Consider the following 23,326-nt stretch of genomic DNA (forward strand, 5'->3'; position numbering starts at 1 on the left):
GTCATCAGGCTACCTATAATAGAGGAAAGGAGGGGTCATCTGGCTACCTATACTAAAGGGGGCGGCTGGTGACAGTGGCCTTGGGCGGTAAAGAGTACAAAGCCAGCCCTGTCCATAGAGAATGTCTCCTGTACCTTTACGTTCACACAGCAGTAAGTATAGCCTCTTTCAAGGATCAGCAGCCATATTAATCGATCTTGAAAACGGCACAGGTAGTGTGATCCCGGGGAAACCACGCCTGTAAAAAAGACAGAAAAGACAGAATGTAGCATAAACCTGTCAGATGGGATGTAAAAGCAGTTTTGTTTCAAACAGCATCCCATTTAGGAAAAAAACAAGTGCAATATTTATCCAGCAACACCGTTACTTGTAGCCTGCCTGCAAACTACAGAAATACCTAATAAGGAAAGAAAACCGGAAGACTAGGAGGAAAGAAGTTAAAGGAAAAAGAAACAAGTTTACAGATAAAAATGCCGGAACAAAAAAATACACTATTTCTCCAATTCCATCCCCTATAGTTTTAAATTAAGCAATGCTACTGTAGATAAAACCCACACATTTTATTTGCCCATTTGCCCCGGGTATCACAACATTTAAAGCGGTATTGTCACCATAAAAATCTAATTTCAACAGCAATTGGTCTGAGTGTATTAAGTGATAAAGATGCTAATCCTGCATTCAAAACTTGCAAAACTTTTTCTGCTGTTATGGTTTGGAGTTATTACCGTATATACTCGCATATAAGCCGACCCGCATATAAGCCGACCCCCCAACTTTTCCCTGAAAAAACAGGGAAAAATGATTGACCCCCATATAAGCCGGGGGTAGGAAATGCTGGATTGGTGCAGCCCCCCAGTGTGTCCCAATATAGCTAGTATAGTGCCCAGTATAGGTAGGTAGTGTCCAGTATAGCCAGTATAGTGCCCAGTATAGCTAGTAAAATGCCCAGTATAGGTAGGTAGTGCCTCAGTTTAGCTAGTATAGTGCCCAGTTTAGCTAGTATAGTGCCCCAGTATGGCTAGTAAAGTGCCCAGTTTAGTTAGTATAGTGCCCAGTTTAGCCAGTATAGTGCCCAGTTTAGCCAGTATAGTGCCCAGTTTAGCTAGTATAGTGCCCAGTTTAGCTAGTATAGTGCCCAGTTTAGCCAGTATAGTGCCCAGTTTAGCTAGTATAGTGCCCCAGTTTAGCCAGTATAGTGCCCAGTTTAGCCAGTATAGTGCCCAGTTTAGCCAGTATAGTGCCCAGTTTAGCCAGTATAGTGCCCAGTTTAGCTAGTATAGTGCCCAGTTTAGCTAGTATAGTGCCCAGTTTAGCCAGTATAGTGCCCAGTTTAGCCAGTATAGTGCCCAGTTTAGCTAGTATAGTGCCCAGTTTAGCTAGTATAGTGCCCAGTTTAGCCAGTATAGTGCCCAGTTTAGCCAGTATAGTGCCCAGTTTAGCTAGTATAGTGCCCCAGTTTAGCCAGTATAGTGCCCAGTTTAGCTAGTATAGTGCCCCAGTTTAGCCAGTATAGTGCCCAGTTTAGCCAGTATAGTGCCCAGTTTAGCCAGTATAGTGCCCAGTTTAGCCAGTATAGTGCCCAGTTTAGCTAGTATAGTGCCCAGTTTAGCTAGTATAGTGCCCAGTTTAGCCAGTATAGTGCCCAGTTTAGCCAGTATAGTGCCCAGTTTAGCTAGTATAGTGCCCCAGTTTAGCCAGTATAGTGCCCAGTTTAGCCAGTATAGTGCCCAGTTTAGCTAGTATAGTGCCCAGTTTAGCCAGTATAGTGCCCAGTTTAGCCAGTATAGTGCCCAGTTTAGCTAGTATAGTGCCCAGTTTAGCTAGTATAGTGCCCAGTTTAGCTAGTATAGTGCCCAGCATAGGTGGGTAGTGCTCCCCCCGCGGCCGCCGCTGCTATTTTACCTTCTTAGACAGCGGCCGCTTCCTAATCCGCGTTCCTCTTCTTTCTCAGAGCGTCAGTGTTTCACAGCAGCGCGCCGGGCGCTGCTGCTGTGACGATGCAGGGGGCAGGAAATAGCGCGGCTCCCTATAACGGCGATCTGTATCGCCGTTACCAAGGGAACCGCTCTTTCCTGCCCCCTGCATCGTCACAGCAGCAGCGCCCGGCGCGCTGCTGTGATACACTGACACTCTGAGAAAGAAGAGGAACGCGGATTAGGAAGCGGCCGCTGTCTAAGAAGGTAAAATAGCAGCGGCGGCCGCGGGGGGAGCGGGGAGGGGGGGGGGAGCGGGGCGCGGACCACTCGACCACCCACCACCCACCACTAGACCACCAGGGAAGACTCGCATACAAGCCGACCCCCCAACTTTTGACCCCCTTTTTGGGGGTCAAAAATTCGGCTTGTATGCGAGTATATACGGTACATACTTTAGGAGCACTGGCCCCTAGAGCCAAACAGTGCCAAAGAGTTGAATGCTGGGAGTTATTTTTATCTATAATATATTCCTCCTCTTCCATTTATTTCCCTGCCTAGTTGCTTATCAGAAACACCCTCTGATTACTTGTGTTTACAAGCAAGGCTGAGGTGACTCAGTGATTGGAGGAGTAAATAAAAAAAGACAGTGCAGTTGTTAGTATACACCTCAGTGGAAGTGTCTGAAGACTCTGGGAGGAGGGCAGCTAATGAATACACAATGAGCAAGAGAAGGGAGGGGGAAACAAGAGTCAGGGAGGATGTGATGTCAGCATTAGCTTGGCAAGATGGCCACTGCCTAGAATAGGATTTTCTGCTTTTCCTTTATAAAATTCACAGGAATCATTACGTGGATAGCACAATACATCTGTTATGTAAGTAGAAGTAGTATTTATCTACTTATATATGTGTTTTTTATTTGTAGGTTAGCATGGGTGTCGCTTGTTCTTTAAAGGTCAACTGCAACAAGAGGGATATGGAGGCTGCCATATTTATTTCCTTTTAACCTCCTTAGCGGTCTGGACGAGCTCAGCTCGTCCATTACCGCCGGAGGGTGCCGCTCAGGCCCTGCTGGGCCGATTTTTCGTTCAAATAAAAAGGAGCACACGCAGCCGGCACTTTGCCAGCCGCGTGTGCTACCTGATCGCCGCCGCAGCGTGCAGCAGCGAAAGAGGGTCCCCCCAGCCGCCCGAGCCCAGCGCAGCCGGAACAAACAGTTCCGGCCAGCGCTAAGGGCTGGATCGGAGGCGGCTGACGTCAGGACGTTGGCTGACGTCCATGACGTCACTCCGCTCGTCGCCATGGCGACGAGGAAAGCGAAACAAGGCCGCTCGTTGCGGCCTTCATTGTTACGCGATCAGAAGTACGCATCGGGAGCGCCCTCTAGTGGGCTTTCATGCAGCCAACTTTCAGTTGGCTGCATGTAATAGTTTTTTTTAATTAAAAAAAACCCTCCCGCAGTCGCCCTGGCGATCTTAATAGAATGCCAGGGAGGTTAAGCAATACCAGTTGCCTGGCTGTCCTGCTGATCCACTTTCTCTAATGCAGCCATAGACCCTGAACAAGCATGCAGCAGATCAGATGTTTCTGACATTATTGTCAGATATGACAAGATTAGCTGCATGCTTGTTTCTGGTGTGATTCAGACACTGCTACAGCCAAATAGATCAGCAGGGCTGCCAGGCATCTGGCACACAGGTGATGAATCATGCAGGCTGGTATTGTCCAAGTGGCGAATCCCTACGCTGTCTGGATCAGACTGCAAGGGGAGCACGGGATTAACAAAGGCTTGGGGGGAAGTTGAGCCATACATCTTATCACCTGCTTTAAGCTAGTAATAAGTACAAAGCTCATCTGCCCTAATTTTAGCAAGTAACAAGAACATGAAAAGGTATATCACAGAGGCTCACAAACCTATTGCTTTACCCACTGAGTGTTCTTCACACTTGATTGCCTGATGAAGCGGGATGTTGGCCCGTGAAACGCGTTGCACATTTGGAGAATTGTTTTAATAAATGTCAAGGTTATATTTATAAAGGCTCATTCTGCCTGGTCATTTATATACCTGAGGGAGGCGAGTCCACCCACTTCCTTCCTTTTAAACAGTTTTTAGCTATTTTATCCTTTGTTGGCGCCTCTGTTATCTTTGTTTATTACTTATCTAGTCCACCCTTGGTGGAGGGGTGTATCCCCTACCTTTCCTATCTACAGAGAGCGACTTTTAGACCTGAGTCTCCCCACCTGCCTATCCAGTGGTCGCCTGTGTGGTGACCCACGTTTATGACTATAATTCAATCACACAACATATCCATATTTACTGAAAATACTACGTTAGATTGGGCTCTCGGTTTCAATTTTTTGTCTTTCAAGCCATGAAAAGGTATTTGATGGTGTTCTTTCTTGCATGGCTGGGCAGGCTTGTATTCACCCAGCACTATTTTGTTAACGGAATCAGTCGGATTCATGTTTGCACAACTTAAAAAATCACTAGCCCTAAACGCTGGCAATCATCGTGAGTGAGTTGAGCCCAGTGTGTTCTTTTTCATTTGCCTGGACTTCATTAAAGTTAAACTATCGTGTCACAAAATGTGATTACACAAACAATACTGCCACCTTGTGAAGTCTGCTCATAATTCTTGCAATTTTCATATGGATTATTGAGCGCCTACAACGTTTCCTGTTTTTGGGTGCGAGATGTGCAAAAAAGTGTCTCAACTTTTCAAACTTGGAGCTAAACCGCAACCTTAAAGGGAGCCCGAGGTGGGCTAAAAAAAAAAGTAGGCTACCTGATCCGGGGGGCTGAGCGGATCAGTTAGCCAAAAAAAAACAAACGCTGCTCACAGCGTGCAGGGAGGTGGGGGAGCGGCAGGGGGCGTGGTCAAGGAGAAAGAGCTGCCCAATGGCTGCTCTGGAAACCCTGCAGGAACGCCCCTGGTAGGTGTTTTAAACAGGTAATCCCTCTCCTTGTGTTTACCTCCGAGATAGCGACAAATATTGTCGCTAATCTCGGGGGTCTTTAGCGCGGCGGTGGGGGGGGGGGGGGGGTCAGAGGCATATCATGAGGCAGAGAACATGCCTCTGTGTCCCAGCTGCCTCCCCAAGAACCACCTCGAGGTCTCTTTAAATGTTTTCAGTGAAATTACAGCCACGAAATTCAAACTAGTCTCCCAACTCTTTTTGCCTTTATAGTTATTCTACCTGCCTTTGGCCCAAAGTTATGTCATCTATGTGGAAATCAAACTCACCCTCACCCCCATCCCCCCGGTCACAGTCATCTAGTAATGGAAGCAGCCGTCTTGCACAATAAGGTTATATCCAGTTTGCTCAGTAAGCAGCACACCAAATTTTCCAGACATGCTCGTCAATTTATTTTATGAACAATATGTCATTTACAATTTGCATCGTATTCGTAACTACTGTTTTTACTTCTTTTCTAAAATACAATCTGTTATTTAATGTGAGTACTTACATTACAAAAAAATGTAGTCATTGGCAGCTCATACTCTCATAAATCAACATTTTCAGATATTGTTATTGACATTTTAGTAGAGTTAATAATGAGTGTGTATCATCAGTTTACAATGGTGGAAAGTTAACGGTGAGAACAGTTTAAAGTGAACCAGAGATTAAGCACCCTCATGTATTTTACCATATATATCAGTGGGAACATTAGAGAAAACACCTACCCTGCTCTCTGTTTCATTTTTAACTGTTCAGCTTGCTTCTTATCAGCCCTGATAAAATCCCTGACTGAGCATTCAGTCTGGCTTTGCTCAGGAATTTTTATAGTCTGTGTTCTCTGGTGTCTTTTTAAGCCCAACCCTGCCCCCTTGTGGCTCTGCTCAGGAATCATTATAGCGGAGTCATTATAGCAAAGCCAGACTGAATGCTCAGTCGGGGACTTTATCTGGGCTGATAACAAGCAGGCTGATCAGTGAAGGATGAAACAGAGCAGGGTAGGTGTTTTCTCGAATGTTCCCACTGATCTATATGGTAAAATACATGAGGGTGCTTCGCCTCTGGTTCACTTTAAAGAGACTCAGAGATGAGTCTTCCTGCAGTTTTTTTTACTTACTCTGGGCTTCCTCCAGCCCCATAAGCATGGATGTGTCTCTCACCGTCCTCCTTTCAGCCACAGTCCACTCCCGGTACGCGGCTCAGTCGGACTGAGTGACGTCAGCGGGGGCCTTCTGCGCTTGCGCAGAAGGTCCACGCATGCGCAGGTGGTCTGCCGCTGATGTCACTGAGCCGCGGGAGGGAAGAGTGCGGCTGAACGGAGGCGCTGAATAGGACGGCAAGGGACACATCCATGCTTATGGGGCTGGAGGAAGCCCCGGGTAAGTAAAAAATCAGCAGGAAGACTCAGCTCTGAGTCTTTAAGAGCAGGATTTCAAAGCAGAAATCAGCATTTGCTGCAGCTAGTTAACTATCAGCATAGGCACCAACTAACATGTAATTAGTGATGGTCATGTCTAGGAGAGCTCATGGAGAAGCATGTGATCAGTTTGATCAGGTGATAGATATACAAGTCGCTGATTTTCTGGTCATGATCATGTGCTAATGCAGGATGTGATCAATGCAAATCAGAGCATTGCAAATTAGCTGATCAAGCAAATCACATGCTCCTCCATGAGTTCTCCTAGACATGAATATCACTACAGCTAATGTTGTAATAGCAACCAGGACAACACTTCTGAAGTTTTTTTTAGCCCCCCCCTTCCCCCCAGGAGTCAAAAGAGAAGTACTGGAGCCAACATGCACACACCTTAACCTCCTTAGCGGTATGGACGCATTGTTACGTCCATTACCGCCAGAGGTCGCCGCTCAGGCCCCGCTGGGCCGATTTGAATCATTTTTTTTTTTAAACACGCAGCAAGCACTTTGCTTGCTGCGTGTCTCACCCGATCGCCGCCGCCCGCCGCCGCGATGCAGGGCCCCCCCAGGCGAGACCCCGTGCGCTGCCTGGCCAATCAGTGGCAGGCAGCGCTGTGGGGTGGATCGGATTCCTCTTTGACGTCACAACGTCGATGACTTCGGTGACGTCATCCCGCCCCGTCGCCATGGCGACGGGGGAAGTCCTCCAAGAGATCCCGTTCTTTGAACGGGATCTCTTGATCTGGGGGGATGCCGCTGAGCAGCGGCTATCATGTAGCGAGACGTTGTCTCGCTACATTAAAAAAATTTTTTATTTTTTTTTAAAACGTATTTGCTGCCCCTGGCGGATTTTAATAAACCGCCAGGGAGGTTAAAGAGAACCCGAGGTGGGGTTCTGAAAATGCTATCTGCACACAGAGGCTGGGTCTGCCTATACTGCCCAGCCTCTGTTGCTATCTCGACCCTTAGTTTCCCCTGCGCTCTGCTGGCCCCCATAAATCACAGCCGCACTGCCGACACGCAGCGGGCTGTGTTTACATCTGCAGCTGTCACTCTCACCGCTCCCCCGCCTCCTGCCTAGCTCCGGTCCCTGCCCACCTCCCTTCCCTCCAATCAGCGGGGAGGGAAGGGACGTGGGTGGGGAACGGAGCTAGGAAGGATGCGGGGGAGCGGCAAGACTGACAGTGCAGAGGTAAATTTATGGGGGCCAGCAGAGCGCAGGGGGAACTTAGGGGGGATTGAGATAGCAACAGAGGCTGGGCAATATAAGCAGACCCAGCCTCTGTGTGCAGATAGCATTGTCAGAACCTCACCTCGGGTTCTCTTTAAAGTGAACCCGATGTGAGAGTGATATGGAGGATGCCATATTTATTTCCTTTTAATCGATACCAGTTGCCTGGCAGCCCTGCCGGTCTATTTGACTGTAGTAGTGTCTGAATTACACCAAAAGCAAGCATGTAGCTATAATCTTGTCAGCTCTGAGGCAGGGGTCACACTTGTCTTTCAGTTTCTACAGTTTTCAGAAAACTGAAAGACAAATGTGACCTCTACCTTACAACAGCTAATGTAATTTATAGAGAAAACTGACAAATTGCGCAAGATGTCAGTTTTTTTTCTGCATGCGAAATCTACATTCAAGTGTGACCTAGCTCATTTAATAACATGAGTTCTCAGTTGAAAACAGTTTTTCTGTGCAGAAAACGCGCACGAAAGCCGACAAGTGTGACCCCTGCCTCACAATATTGAAAGAATCACCTGATCTGCATATGCTTGTTCTGGCTCTATGGCTGAAAGTATTAGAGGTAGAGGATTCAGGCAACTGGTATTGCTTAAAAGGAAATAAATATAGCAGCCTCCATACCACTCTCACCTCGGGTTCACTTTAATAGGGGTTAGAAATAAACAATGCAAGCATTAGCTTACTGATCAGGGAAGGTTCCATTTTAAAGCTACCTGTATGTGCAGACAGTAGAAGCAAAAAAGGGCGCCGGCTGAGTTTGGACGAAAAGGGCGCCGCCATAGAATGTAATGCAATTATCGTTAATACGGCGAAAAAAATCAGAAAAAAGGGCTCCATGATAAATATCGTTAACAACATTACAGTTTTTGAAGTATGTTATCGTTTTAGAAGCTTGCAATAGTTTTTATCATATTATTTCATTTGTAAGAACAGATTTTACGTTATCAAAGATATTATCGTTTCAATGTGTAAAAGGGTGTTTCTGCAGAGGGAGTGGTTGGGGGAGTGGTTAGGGACCACCGGGAGGTGGTTAGGGTTAGGCACCACCGGGAGGTGGTTAGGGTTAGGCGCCACTAGGGGGAGTGGTTAGGGTTAGGCACCACCCAGGTGGCGGTTAGTTTTAGGCAACACCAGGGGTGGTGGTTAGGGTTTGGCACCACTGGGGGGGTAAGGGTTAGGCACCACCGGGGGGTGGTGTTTAGGGTTAGGCACCACCGGGAGGTGGTTAGGGTTAGGCGCCACCAGGGGAGTGGTTAATTTTAGGCACCACCAGGGGAGAGTTCTGTGTGAGAGTAGGGTTGGGTTAAGCTGTTTTGATGAATTACCTAACAATTTTTAACGTTAATATCTTTTCGTTATTATTTCTTGTCTGTTTTTACAACGGTTTTTATCATTAACCAAGTTTGACAACGATGTTTATCGTTATCAGATTTCGTTATCCAGCCGGGCCCTTTTTTCCTGCACATGTACAGACTTGTGATAATGTTGTATAAAGTTTAGGAACAACCATTGCATAGACACATTGTGTCGCTCTAGGCCCAGCAGCCATTTCTGTTTTATGAGGAGGAGAGAAGGAACAAGAGGTGCCCTACTGCAAGCAGCAACTGTGGTCTAAAAGAATACGTGGAAAGCCTCTGCAGAATCCAAAGGCTTCCCTCTGAGGTAAGTATCCGTTTTGTTCTTTGTTTTGTTTTTATTTTACTTTAAAAATTTTGCAAAAATTGTGGAGTGGAGGAGCACTCAGTAAAAGGAGAAATTCCTGCGTGCCCAAGCCAAAGGTCTCAGTACCAATGAGACCCACACAGCATGCATACAAAAAGGGCTGGCACCACAGAATAAAAATAAGCTCTTTATTGAAATGCCATTAAAATGACATAATAGTCAAAAAATATGCTTTGGCGGCGACAGCCCGCTGCTTCGATAGCTCTTTCTCAAGCCACTCAGCCTAAATACAATCAAAACCACACCTGCTTATATAGTCACAAGTGATCATATTAGCCAATCAAATTAAAAAGGCAATAGCCAATCACAGCACATAGAGGAGAAGAGGACCTGATGGGGAACTAGGTAAAAAAAACACACCTGCAAAATAAAAAGCCAATTAGGCATCTCCCACTGAATAACGGCAACAATTACCGGCTGTCGCCGCCAAAGCCTATTTTTTTTTTACTTTAAAAATTTTGAAATGTACGTTTCCCATTTTAACTTTTGTGTCTGCCTTGACATGCTAACACTTAAATCTGCCTGAGCACCAGTAGAGAGATTACCGGGATGAAAGGGGAGAGAGGTGGTAAGAAACGGCAGAAAGAAAGGAGGTTATGAAACCCTCTGATCAAATGTAATCTCGCTAGTTATGTGACGAGAACGCTCGGTGTAATAAAATCTCCCAGCCTCCTATTCCTGGCGCAGAGCACATGCCTTAGAACACGAGAGTGCCACTTCCTGCCTGACTGTCATACTTTCTCCCTGTGCTGTGGCAACGCTCCATGGCAACGCAAATAAACCACCCAGAAAACAATATAAATGTGAAGCCTTGCATTAAACAGCCGTGTGCCGGCTGCTCTGCCCGTCTCCCTTCCAGGCTTCTATTTCACTCACTTCCTGTGGGCAGGTATGCAGACATGAAATATTCATGTTTGAAGGGAATCTAGAACACAAGGCCCGAGTCTGACCGCACTGAGGAGGCCTCCCGGTATAGACATGAGGGGTGATGTCATAGGCCGGCAGCTGTCTGTGCTGTGAAAGGTACTCCTGCAGTGCAAGTCAGACACGCTCTGACATTTGCAGCAATATTGTGTAACTGGATTAATAACACCACATCTGTGCCATGAATGAAGAAAGAAAAAAAAGATTTGCTGCCTTAAAGTGGCCCTGTCATGACAGGGATGTGGATGCTGCAATATTTGTTTCTTTTTAATAAGCACTGTTTTTCCAGCTCCCTTGCTGATTCATGAAAATACCAGACAATAGCCAATACACATTCTATACACTATATTATTATATACTTCATTAACCTCCCTGGCGGTAAGGGCCCTTTTACACTTAAAAGGCCACTATGGCGAAAAATTTTAAAATTTAAAATATGTGCAAACAAACAAATAAGAAGTACCTTTTTTCCAGAGTAAAATGAGCCATAACTTACTTTTCTCCTATGTTGCTGTCACTTACAGTAGGTAGTAGAAATCTGACAGAAGCAAAAGGTTTTGGACTAGTCCATCTCTTCATAGGGGATTCTCAGCAAGGCTTTTATTCTTTATAAAGATGTTCCCTTAGGCCTCTTGCACACTGCAAGTGATTCCGATTCAGATTCCGCTTTTTAATCAGTTTTTACATCCGATTCAGATTCCGATTTGCAGTGTGCAGGGAGCAAACTGCAAATCGGAATCGGAAGTAAAAACAGATTAAAAAGCGGAATCTGAATCTGAATCGCTTGCAGTGTGCAAGAGGCCTAAAAAGGATTTAAACAATGATTCTGGCCAGCTTCCCTGCTCCCTACACAGTTTTTTGGCAGTTGGACATTGCAACTGCCATTCACTAAGTGCTTTTGAAAATACATTTTCGCTATAGTGCCCCTTTAATCAGTTTCTCTCAGTTATAACTGAAAGAAAACGGATTTTTCAAAGTAATGCCCATGTTTTCCTATGGCATAGTTCACACTTAATGTGTTTAACTGAAATCTTTTTCACAATGCACTGCTATGGAATAACCGCGTACCAACGTGTACCAACTGATTAAGTGTAAATGGGCCCTAACCCCGAGTCAGGCTCGGGGTTGGAATCAGCAGCTCAGAATGGTAACCCCGCAAGGTCTATGCAGAGTAATGGCGCGTAGTGGGCGTTTTCCCTCACCTTCCCTGGGATCCAGATGTCGTCAGTCATTCTTCTTCCTGTCCATTGAGGCTCTGCATTCCGCTGGTGTGATTGCTGCCTGTAGTCATGACGAACAGCCTGCAATCTCACTATAGGGTTACAGCGCCACCCTGTGTACGGAGGGAGAACTGCAGCGCTGGATCCCAGGGAGGTAAGTGCAGGGGCTGCTGCAGACCTCTCTGCAGTATGATTATTTCTGCATTTTAGGGCCTGAAAGCGTGCTAAAAAAATTGCACCGCTTTTAGACCCTAAATTCTGGAAATAGTCATACTGCCAGGGAGGTTAACATGCTACACTATTATATACTAAATCCACTTTCATATCATTGGGTTTTGATTCAGTAAAAAGCAAGATATGTATCGCGGGTTGTAATGAGCATGCACACACTATGCGCGGTCCTATCAGTGTAGCGTACAAGTTAAGTGCGTTTGTTCTAATTGCTGAGCAATAACGGTGTAGTGTGGCCACGATACTTCACTAGTATGGCCGCTACGAAGTTAATTAAGTAGTATTGCAGTTGCACTACACCAATATCATATGTAGCTTCAGAGTGCGCGTAGCGCTGATAGGACCGCGCGTTCATATCCCACTTTTTAAGTGATTCAAGCCCGTTGCCAGCTCTCTTTAAAATTGGAGCTGCCACCCAGGAGATGACAAACAAAAATGCAAATGGCTGCATTGGCTATCATTCATAAAAGGCTGTGCGATCAAAAAATCTGGTCGGGAAAATACAGCATTCGGTATTTTAGACTTTTGCGTGCTAAGTCATAAACATTTTCACAGCTGCGATAGAAGTGCGGTGTTTTACCGAAGCCCAACTGTCGGTAACGTGAGAAGAGTGTTTTGTTACATTACTGTTCTTCGTGCAGAGACAGCATTACAATAAAAGAGGCATCCCCAACTGTTTCGGCAACACGTGCGGGAGGCAGATGCGCACGAACATCAGAAGTGCATAGACTGCACTGTCTGATGTTCACAATACATGCGTTGCGTAGCAGTGCAATGCGTGAATGCACTGCTGCACGCATTCTTTAGCAAACCACGCGGCTGACCCATTCACTACAGTAAATGGGATCAGCCACGCAAAGCATACAAACGCAGATTGCGTGCAATTGTACGCATTGCGTTCAGATCGCACGGCCATCTGCAGTTTGTAATGTGAACGAGGCTTTAGATGTGCATGTTTTGTTATACTGCCTCTGCTTGCCCTGAATCTGCTCTGTATCCGTCTATAAGTCCTTCTTAACAATCTATTTAAAAGCCACAGTGTAGAAGAACTTCAAGAAACTTTACACATGGCTGGCTTTCTGATGTGAAATACACATCTTAAAAGCAGGAACCCAAAAGGTTAAAGGGACTCCGAGCAGTGCAGAAACTATGGAAAGATGCATATAATTTTAAAGCTCTCTTTCTCCTCTTTCCAATGATATATAAACCGCCGCCCTACGCCTTTTAGTTTTCGCTATTTTCGCGATTGGAATTGCCACGACCGCGATTTCAATCGCGAAAATAAAGAAAACTAAAAGGCGTAGAGCGACGATTTAGGTGTCGCCAGAAAGAGGAGAAAGAGAGCTTTAAAATGATATCCATCTTTCCATAGTCACTTGTATTACACAGGACGACACTTTCCCCAGTGTCAGCAGCTCCATTCAGCAGAAAAAGTCGGCCTGTGTAATACAATGTAACTATGGAAAGATGGATATCATTTTAAAGCTCTCTTTCTCCTCTTTCTGGCGACACCTAAATCGTCGCCCTACGCCTTTTAGTTTTCTTTATTTTCGCGACTGAAATCGCGGTCGCGGCAATTTCAATCGCGAAAATAGCGAAAACGAAAAGGCGTAGGGTGGCGGTTTATATATCATTGGAAAGAGGAGAAAGAGAGCTTTAAAATGATATGCATCTTTCCATAGTTTCTGCACTGCTCAGAGTCCCTTTAAACACACAACCTAAGATATTTAGGGGAAGCCTTGTTTGTTCCGCTCTCGCTGCTTCTGCCTGGGGGAGATCTCACTGCTTCTGCTTGTGAGTCTCCATTAACTTTGCTCTTATCGCTCTCTTATCACCTCTTCAAAGCAGGCGGTATATTCCGTGCCATTACCGCCTGCTCTAATCTTTATGAATTGACATTTACTGACATGTGTTGAGGTAAACAGGTAATTACCGCACAAGTCAGTAATTTACCTCACTGCTCGGGAATTTCCACTTTTCATGCGGTAACAGCTTTTATGAATTGACATTTTGCTAAGTGCTCGGTAAAGTCATTTTTTTTTTTTGCATTACCGCATGCGGTAATGCTTTATGAATGATAGCCATTGTGGCTTTTTTTTTTTTTTTTTTTTTTACACAGATGACATTACCTTGTGCCAAAGGCAAGCAAGGAGAGACTTTTTTATTGTAAGTTTTACCAAACAGTGATTCCCTTCAAAACGAATGCCTTTTATAAACAAAACCTTTCCACACCATCCTCACACTTACCGAGACTTCCGGAGGCAAATGCAGCCTGCAGAGCAGCAGCGAAGCCAGGAACCATCTGCTGGTAGTAAACGGTGTCCGAGCATACACATGCCGCGGCGCCCACAGCTCCGGGCCAACTACGGATGGGCCGGGGGAATCCCACTAGGAACACCGGGAGAGTGAACAGTGCCAGCAGGGGAGAGGACAGCGCAGCAGACAGAATAATGAGGGTCAGCACCAATGGGAAGAAGATAATGTTCACGGTGATCAGGCTGCTTGTCGACTTCCGCCTTTGCTTCTTCTCAGTCCAGGACGTTAGTAAAACTGTTATAGCAAACTGAAGCTTGGAGACAAGTTGATAGAGACGATCTCGTATTATACCAACCTGATAAGAACAAAATTATATGTTAGTTTAGCTATAAAAGCAAGTCCACCCCCTATCCCATCACCAAGAACTTATTACGTCCTTTTGGCTGCATCTGGTGTACTAATGCACTTGTTGTCTTTTACAATGTTTGTTTCCAACCAACCACTAGAGGTCAACATTGAACGTTGTTAAGCCGGATGAGCAGCAAATCACAGAGATAGTAGCAGGGACCTCTAGTGGGAAGCAGAAGTACTGTATGTATGCAAACAAGACACATAACGTTGAAACCCATGAGCATTTTCCCTATATTATTAAGGGTCATAAAGTAATTTTGCAAATATAACACAAACTATAATCACCGAACTAAGCTAGTGCAAACATTGCTTTGATTACTTAATTTAGAGCAACATTTATGGTCTATAATGTGAGGATAGGAACCCATGGGATAGATAGAACATAGAATGTAAATGTAGCTCTTTTGGCAGAATGGGAGGGAAGAAAACCTCATTTATATGCCTTTTCCAGTTGGGAAATAACTGCTCATATACTGTCCTTGTGACCTCATGGAAAAGGTCAACCCCTCCCCTTCCAGTAACTTTATATATAATTAATTCCATGCGAATTGCGTACGTTTTCATCTAAAATCAATGTAAAAGCACACAGGCACTGACATGGTTAAATTCGCATACTTACAAAAACCATGAAAACGTACACAAATTCGTGGAAAAATTTGCAACTGCATGCAATTCTTTTTTGCGTTTTCCACGATGAATTCACACCGCACAAGTGGAAACGGGCCCTAAGGCCTTGTTTCCATCTACGCGCTTCTGTCCGCTTTTCAGCAACATGTATCAATCTGTAACATTGATGTGCTGATAAAAAGCGGATAGAAGCGGACAGATGGAAACAAGGCCTTACTCTTCTGTCTTTAAAGAGAGTCTGAAGTGAGAATAGATCTCGCTTCAGACCTCATATATAGCAGGGGCACGTGTGCCCCTGCTAAAACGCCGCTATCCCGCGGCTTAACGGGGGTCCCTGTCCCCCCAAACCCCCTCCGTAATGCGGGGGAGCGCTTCCTGATTGGGGCAGGGCTAACCGCCGCAGCCCTGCCCCACGCGCGTCTGTCAGCGCGTATCTCCGCCTCTCCCCCGCCCCTCTCAGTCTTCCTTCACTGAGAGGGGCGGGGGAGAGGCGGCGATGCGCCGCTGATAGACGCGCTGGGAGGCAGGGCTGCAGCTGTTAGCCCTTGCCTCCAGGAAGAGACAGCCAGCGACCATTTTCCGGCCAGCTTTTGCGGGGGGTGGGTTGGGGGTGAAGGGACCCCCGTTTAGCCGCGGGATAGCGGCGTTTTAGCAGGGGCACGCGTGCCCCTGCTATATATGAGAGCTGAAGCGAGATTTAGTCTCGCTTCAGTGTCTCTTTAAGTTAAGGATCACTTTAAGGGTCGCCAAAATTGAAAGTTGCTGCCGGCGGGGGACAGGAGGATCCGGGCGAGACTGCGTGGGCACAGGATGGCTTCAGGGGGCTGGTAGTATCCCCAGGTGAGTAAAACTCTTTTCTTTTTTTTTGCACACTTAAGTATCCCTTTAAAGTGAACCAAACTGCACAGGACACAAAAAGACATAACAGAAATGCACCCTGTATGTAAAGAGTTTAGCCTGTGTAATTGCCCCTCATTGGTGTCTAATCACTAGTTGTAATGACTGCCTATGGCAGACAAGCCCATTTGAAAGTACAGACTGTACAGATCTGACTGGATTAGCTGCATGCTTGTTACTGGTGTTATTCAGACACTACTGCAGCCAAATAGACCTACCTGCAGGGCTGCCAGGCAACTGGTATTGTTTAATAAATAGGAAATAAATATGGCAGCCTCCAAATTCTTTCTCATTTCAGTTGTCTTGAATCGGATCACGTTAGTGGGAATGGTGCACTGCAATTTACATAGCCCCAGTGTTGGTTACGTGCGCAAACCACGGGCCAGAACTCATGCAGTGGGAAAAGGTGTACATGAAAAAGGGAGCCGCGGTAATTTGGGCGCCAGAGATAGTCGCTAGTAGAATATCAGTAAAATTACCAATATTCTACTATTGCTAAACCTAACCGTATTTTCATTCGAGCCCTCCCTCTACCTATGCCTAACCTTAAGACCTCCCTCTACCAATACCAAACCCTAAGACCTCCCTCTACCAAGCCTAGCCCTAAGACCTCGCTCTACCGATACCAAACCCTAAGACCTCCCTCTACCAAAGCCTAACCCCAAGACCTCCCTCTACCAAGCCTAACCCTAAGACCTCCCCTCTACCGATACCAAACCCTAAGACCTCCCTCTACCTATGCCTAACCTTAAGACCTCGCTCTACCGATACCAAACCCTAAGACCTCCCTCTACCTATGCCTAACCTTAAGACCTCGCTCTACCGATACCAAACCCTAAGACCTCCCTCTACCTATGCCTAACCTTAAGACCTCGCTCTACCGATACCAAACCCTAAGACCTCCCTCTACCAAAGCCTAACCCTAAGACCTCCCTCTACCAAAGCCCAATCCTAAGACCTCCCTCTACCAAAGCCTAACCCTAAGACCTCCCCTCTACCGATACCAAACCCTAAGATCTCCCTCTACCAATGCCTAACTCTAAGACCTCCTTCTACCAAAGCCTAACCCTAAGACTTCCCTCTACCAATACCAAACCCTAAGATCTCCCTCTACCAATGCCTAACCCTAAGACCTCCTTCTACCAAAGCCTAACCCTAAGACCTCCCTCTACCAATACCAAACCCTAAGATCTCCCTCTACCATTGCCTAACCCTAAGACCTCCTTCTACCAAAGTCTAACCCTAAGACCTCCTTCTACCAAAGCCTAACCCTAAGACTTCCCTCTACCAATACCAAACCCTAAGATCTCCCTCTACCAATGCCTAACCCTAAGACCTCCTTCTACCAAAGCCTAACCCTAAGACCTCCCTCTACCAATACCAAACCCTAAGATCTCCCTCTACCATTGCCTAACCCTAAGACCTCCTTCTACCAAAGTCTAACCCTAAGACCTCCCTCTACCAAAGCCTAACCCTAAGACATCCCTCTACTGATATCTAACCCTAAGACCTTCCTCAACTGATGCCTAGCCCAAACCGACCTCAAAATCTGCCAACATTTAACACTAACCCTAACCCTATTCTCAGATAAGCCCTGTCTTTAACAACGCCTAACACTAACCAACTTCCCAACGGATGCTTAACTGTAACCGACCCCCCCACGATTTCCAATGCCCTCCCTGTGCAATCCCTGACGATATCTGTGCCGCCTTCATCGCTAAAGATGTCCTCTCTTCTGCTATTTATTGGTCGCAATCCACAATCACAATATTTTCATTGGGCGCGCGCCGCACCCAAATTCTACTCTGGGCAGCGCTTTAGCCGCAATTAACATTGCGGTCTATGCAGTGGCCGTTTTACCATAACGCCGCCCGCACCCAAATTACCTGCTTTGGGAAAAATACCCTTATTGTGGAAATATTTCATTAGTGAGCAAGTAAATTAGTTGGATTTGAACATCACTAAACGGCTCTATAAACTAATTTTAATTTTCTTGTCAAAATTGCCTAGTCATAATTATTTCTCCACTTGTAATTTCGTTTTCTTTGTGCTCATGTACCATTAGCGCAATTTTCTTCTCAATATGCGATGTCCCCATATATTTCCATTACATTCTTAGGTAAAATATAAAAGATAAGAAGTCTGGTTATTTTTGACGTACGTTCTCACGTATCTCCTAGGCGCTGAAGCAGAAAGGCAATGGCACACACAGTGACACAAAAGGATCCAATCTGTTATCTGACGCCTCATTGTTCACACTTTTTATTTTTATTGATCACATGTAAAATAAATACAGCTGCTGGGGATGTAGACATCAGGAGGGATCTATTAGCGTATGTATTAGTACGCCGCCAGTGAGCTGGGCGCCGGGTGAGCTGAATGACGGCTCACCCTGTTCCCGCTTAAAGTGTACCAGAGATGAAACAACCTACTTTAATTAATACTATATACTAGTAGGGACATGAGAACTGAAACTTACCCTGCTGTCTGTTTCATTCTGATCTGCCCTGTGAGCTTGTAATCCCCCTGCAAACACCACTGACTGAGCTCTCAGTTGGCTGCTTTATCAGGAAGCTCCATAGCAGTAATGCTGGGGAAACACGGTACGTTTCTGTACCGTGTATCGACCAGCTGATCCGGCCAGTTGATAATATTCAGCTGGCCCGATCATGCCGCTCGACCCGCGCACGCTCGATTCCCGCCGACGAGCGGCAATCGATCCGCGGGCTAATAGGCCGCCGGATCGACCCGTCTATGCCCAGCATAAGAGCAGTCTGTTTAAGCCCGCCCATCTCTCTGCCTGTGTTCTCTCTATCTGTGCACAGAACGCCATCACAGAGAGCAGTGCCTGTGATGAGAGAAACAGCTCAGGAAACAGGTTTATTTATCTATGAAGCTAATTAGTGTCCGGCTTGAGTTACACACTTCTCTCTCCCCATCTGAGCCAGGAGCATACAGGGACACTGCTCTGCTGCTCTGATGACTGTTCACAGATCACAGGCAGCAGCTGTGCTTGTCTTTGGTTTTACAGGAATAAGTAAAAGTAATTGTGCCTGTGTGTATATGTCTGCAGGTTTTTTTAACTAATATACATTGTATATATGCCCCTGCATACTTTATGGCCCATACTCACGGGCTACAATTGTCGCCGCAACACGCGGCGCGCGTGTTCGGCGACAGGTCGCCCGTGAGTATGCGGCGTTGCACGCGCGCGCACCCCGAACTGTCGCCCGTCGCTGATGTCGCCAGGCGATTGAAAGTTTCAATCGCATGGCGACTGTTGCCGCCGCAACTCCGCCGCAACTGTCGCTAGTCCGCATGAGTACGCGGACTAGCGACAGCAACCTCCATGAACTATACGGAGTTTCCGGCGGGGGAAGGAGGAACGTCAGCGACAGCTTCCGTCGCACCGCTGGTCCCTCTTCCGCGTGTGTACGCGGAGGGACCTGGCGACGAGCTGTCGCTGGCCTGTCGCGCACACGCTCACGTGTGCTGGCGACAGGCCACTTTTGCAGCCCGTGAGTATGGGCCATAACACACAGTGAGACACTGACCCGGAAGCAGATGTCGGCAGGATAAAAATGAAAAATTAAGAATGAAATGAGCACTGGAGAGCAACAAAAATTAAAGCAATAGCCTGTATTTGGCATTAACTTTCAGGAGGGTATGTTTATTTTAAAGGTACCTGTTCATCTCAGGTTTCCGTTACATTCCTGTCAGCGTTAAATGCAATTCCCCCTCCAAGTCTTCCCAACTCTGAGGGAGATATAATTTGAGGTCTAGCCAGGACCCCAAATTACACTTACGGGCCCAACACACTACAGCATTACTATTGTAGCGGCGCCTAGTTTTACTAACCCAACAAGGTCTTTACTACACTTTGTGCAGCATCATAGAAGATGATAACAATACATATACAATTATTATTCCAGAATATGCCCTATTTCATTGCAATAGAAATACAGTTTTCAGACTTACGATCAGAAGTCTAATGCCTGTATCCATCTCTGTGTTCCAACCAACAGCTGTATTAAAAATAAACAGTTGTACAATGGATACGATCACCATCTCCAGCAAGGCGTGTTCTGTATTCTGCCAGATCTATAACAAGTGAAAAAAGCAGACAGGTTCATCAAAACACATAAAAACAAATACATTCACTTCCTGTACACCTAAACGTGCATAAATAGCTTTTAAACAGATTCTTATAAATTGCAGTTTAAGCGTACACTATATACAGCAGGTAGGGAAAAGAATGACTCCTTTCAAAATATTTATGTTTTGCTGCTTTGAAACCTGAAAGAGTATAATAATATAATATTTCCAACTTTATCAATGCTATGCAGTTTAACGTACCCCTAAATTGAGTTTGCGCACAGCAAGTTAAGCATAAATCTATGTACCGTATTTTTCGGACTATAAGATGCACTTTTTCTCCGCTAAAAATTGGCAGAAAAAGTCAGTTCGTCTTATAGTCCGAATGTCCCGTGTCTGTTCCCGTGTCCTCCATCAGTGCCTGTCCCCGTATTCTTCATGTCTGCTTCACTTTTTGGGGTCTTCAGTCTCCATGCCCTCCTTCCTCCATTCCTCTGATGTCTGTGTCCCCCTTTCTATACCCATCTCTGTCCCTGTGCCCTCCCTCCCTGTGTGTTGTGTCCTGTCGCCCTTCCTATGCTGTCTCTTTACCGATGCGCATACATGCCTAGCAGCCGGCGCTCACCTCTGACGCGTCCCACTGTGTCTTCAGTCCTCCCGTGTCCATGTCCCTCCTGACCGTGTCCCCCTTTCTATTCCATCTCTTTCCCGAAGCCATACGCATCCAGCAGTCCTGTGCTTGCGTCCGATGTAACGACAAAAGCTTTCAGAGCAAACTACCAATCAGGCAGGGGGGCACTGCCCCAGACCGCCAATCAAAGCCCTCACTGCTCCCTGCTCGCTATCTAATAGGACGCAATAGTCTCGATGGCGGGACAAAGCAGGGAGCAGTGAGGGCTGTCACTGGCGGTCTGGGGCAGTGCCCCCCCTCCGCCTGATTGGTAGTTTGCTCTGAAAGCTTTCGTCATTACATCGGACGCAAGCACGCGGCTGCTGGATGCGTATTGCTTCGGGAAAGAGATGGCATATAAAGAGGAACACGATCAGGAGGGACATGGACACGGGAGGACTGAAGACACAGTGGGACGCGTCAGAGGTCAGTCAGCGCCGGCTGCTAGGCATGTATGCACATCGGTAAAGAGACGTCATAGGAAGGGAGACAGGACATCGAGGACAGGAGGGACATGACAACACACGGGGACAGAAGATACAGGGAGGCAGACATGGACAGAGACGGGCATAGGAAGGGGGGAGAGGACATTGAGGATAGGAGAGAGGACGACGCAACAAGAAGGAAGATTCAAGTGAACAAAGTGAGGCAGAGATAGAGAAGCACACAGGGGGGACAGAGACAAGGCAAAGGAGGGGGGACATCAGAAGACAGGAGAGACAAGGACAAAGGGGGGGGGGGGGGAGAGAAAGACACAGGGGAACAGACACAGGGAGGCAGACATAGATGGGCATATGGGTACAGAGACAAGGCATAGGACGGGGACTGAGAATACAGGGGGATACTGAACAAAGGGGGACGGGACACAAGGGGTACAAGGAGGACATAATAATTGGGGGGGAGGTCCATAAGGTGCCCCTGCACCTTATAGTTTAGTATAAATATAATTTTTTTTTGCTTGTTGTTTGTCCTCTAAGCCTAGGTGCTTCTTATGGTCCTGAGCGCCTTATAGTCCGAAAAATACGGTATTTAGGCTCGGTCCACACTTGTCCAATTGCAGATCGGATCAGTTTCAAACGGATCAGTTTTTCTAAAAACTGATGCAAAACTGATCTTTTTTTTTTTTAAATGTTGTCCTATTGTAGTATACGTTTCCAGTCCGTTTAAACGTATGTCCTTTCATGTGTGTTTCTATTGGATAAGAGATGATGTTGAGGGGAGGAGCAGGCAGTAGGCAATCGATTTTCACCTCTGTTTTGTGAGCAAAAATTATCTGTGCAGAGGGAGATCCGTTTTTGTATTACCTTTCACTACCCCTCTATGTATCCGCAGTCCGTGGAAAACCTACAAATCCAGACTTTCCGTTCAATTTCCAACCCGGATCCCCACGAATCGCCCACGGATCTGTTTTTGAAGTGTGGGAAGACGGCCACTATTTTTAACATTGGTATCCGTGGCTCCGGTTTTGGTCCGGGCCAAAAAACGGAGCCACAGATACAGTTTTAAAGCAAGTGTGAACCGGCCCTTAGTGCTGAGATATAACTCACAGAACCCGTCATACCTCCCCCAGGTCCCCGCAATCAAGCATTAAATTATTTGTCTATGTCACACGTGGAATATTGACAAGAAGGAAGAGGCTGTCCACGCCCAGTATACACCCCCTTTCCCACCCTGTTGCCACCCTGTGCACAGAGAGAGCTGAGACACGTGGACGATGCCAGACGTGGATGAGTATTCTGATGCGGAAACGGTTCCGGTCTTGGTGCCATTTTTAGTTTTCAAAAATGTACTTTTTTAATCATATTTGCAAATTTAAAAGTGTAAAGAATTTGCAATAGACATATGTTAGTTATAGTATCAAAAGCATTTTTCTTACAAATTAAAATTACAAACTTCCCAATGTGGGACAAACAATAAATGGTGGAGTTGGATTAATCAGAAGGACAGCGGACAAACGAGACAAAAGACCCAAGAGAGGATGTGGGGCTGAATCTGTGTTATATATATATATTTATGACTAATCCTGGCCATACACTGGTTGATTATAGGACGATTGATTGACCAATCGATTCTTAGAACTGATTCAAAATGAATGAATCAATTGAACATGAATCGATTTTTCTTTTTGCTCATACACTTTTGTTCCATTATTCCACCTTTAATCGATTGGAGGCTATTTTCTATAACAAAATAAGCACCCTAATCGCGTAAAGGTCGATTGAATACATAATGAAAAGCTCTCGATTTTTGTTCCATCGATTGAAATTACCCAACATACTCAATCAGCTCATTTAAAGAATTTTATCAAATATCGTCCAATAAGAATCGATTCTACATGAAAATGACAACTCGATTTTTGATCCTTTCGATTAGTAATTTATCGATTATAGTAATCGATCAAAGTAAAAAATCAACCAGTGTAGTGGAACTTTACGTTCATTTAAATTTAGGGGTGCTTAAAATCTGTAAGTGAAAAATGTAAAACTAAAGATGGCAAATCCATTTTCTCATTAGATGCGTTGCAGTTTTGATTCATCTGCCGGGAATCAATGAAGAAGAGAGAACCAACCTGCAGTCAGGAGACCAGCAACAATCAACTGTCGCACCAGATATTTAACACTTCTATAGCAAAAACTAACTATTGTACTAACATTTTTATATGCATTAAAAATCTAAAATAAATTTCTAATGCAGTAGACCTGAACTCCTGCACAGGACAGAAGGAAAACAGAGAAATGCCTCCTGT

At 45.8% G+C, this 23,326-nt stretch overlaps 1 protein-coding gene across 2 annotated transcripts in view; it reads right to left on the minus strand.

Moving 5' to 3' along the window:
- PCNX4 (pecanex 4) overlaps window positions 1-23,326 on the minus strand; it is a 68,404-nt gene that overhangs the window by 14,913 nt on the left and 30,165 nt on the right. For both annotated transcript variants that reach the window (XM_068254430.1, XM_068254431.1), the window contains exons 7-9: window positions 19,794-19,916; window positions 13,872-14,235; window positions 135-238 (exon numbers count right to left, since the gene is read on the minus strand). In XM_068254430.1, the coding sequence (XP_068110531.1) occupies window positions 135-238; window positions 13,872-14,235; window positions 19,794-19,916 (591 nt within the window). The remainder of the gene's footprint in view (window positions 1-134; window positions 239-13,871; window positions 14,236-19,793; window positions 19,917-23,326) is intronic.

The sequence above is a fragment of the Hyperolius riggenbachi genome, chromosome 9 (assembly GCF_040937935.1).
Source record: "Hyperolius riggenbachi isolate aHypRig1 chromosome 9, aHypRig1.pri, whole genome shotgun sequence".
Lineage (NCBI taxonomy): Eukaryota > Metazoa > Chordata > Amphibia > Anura > Hyperoliidae > Hyperolius > Hyperolius riggenbachi.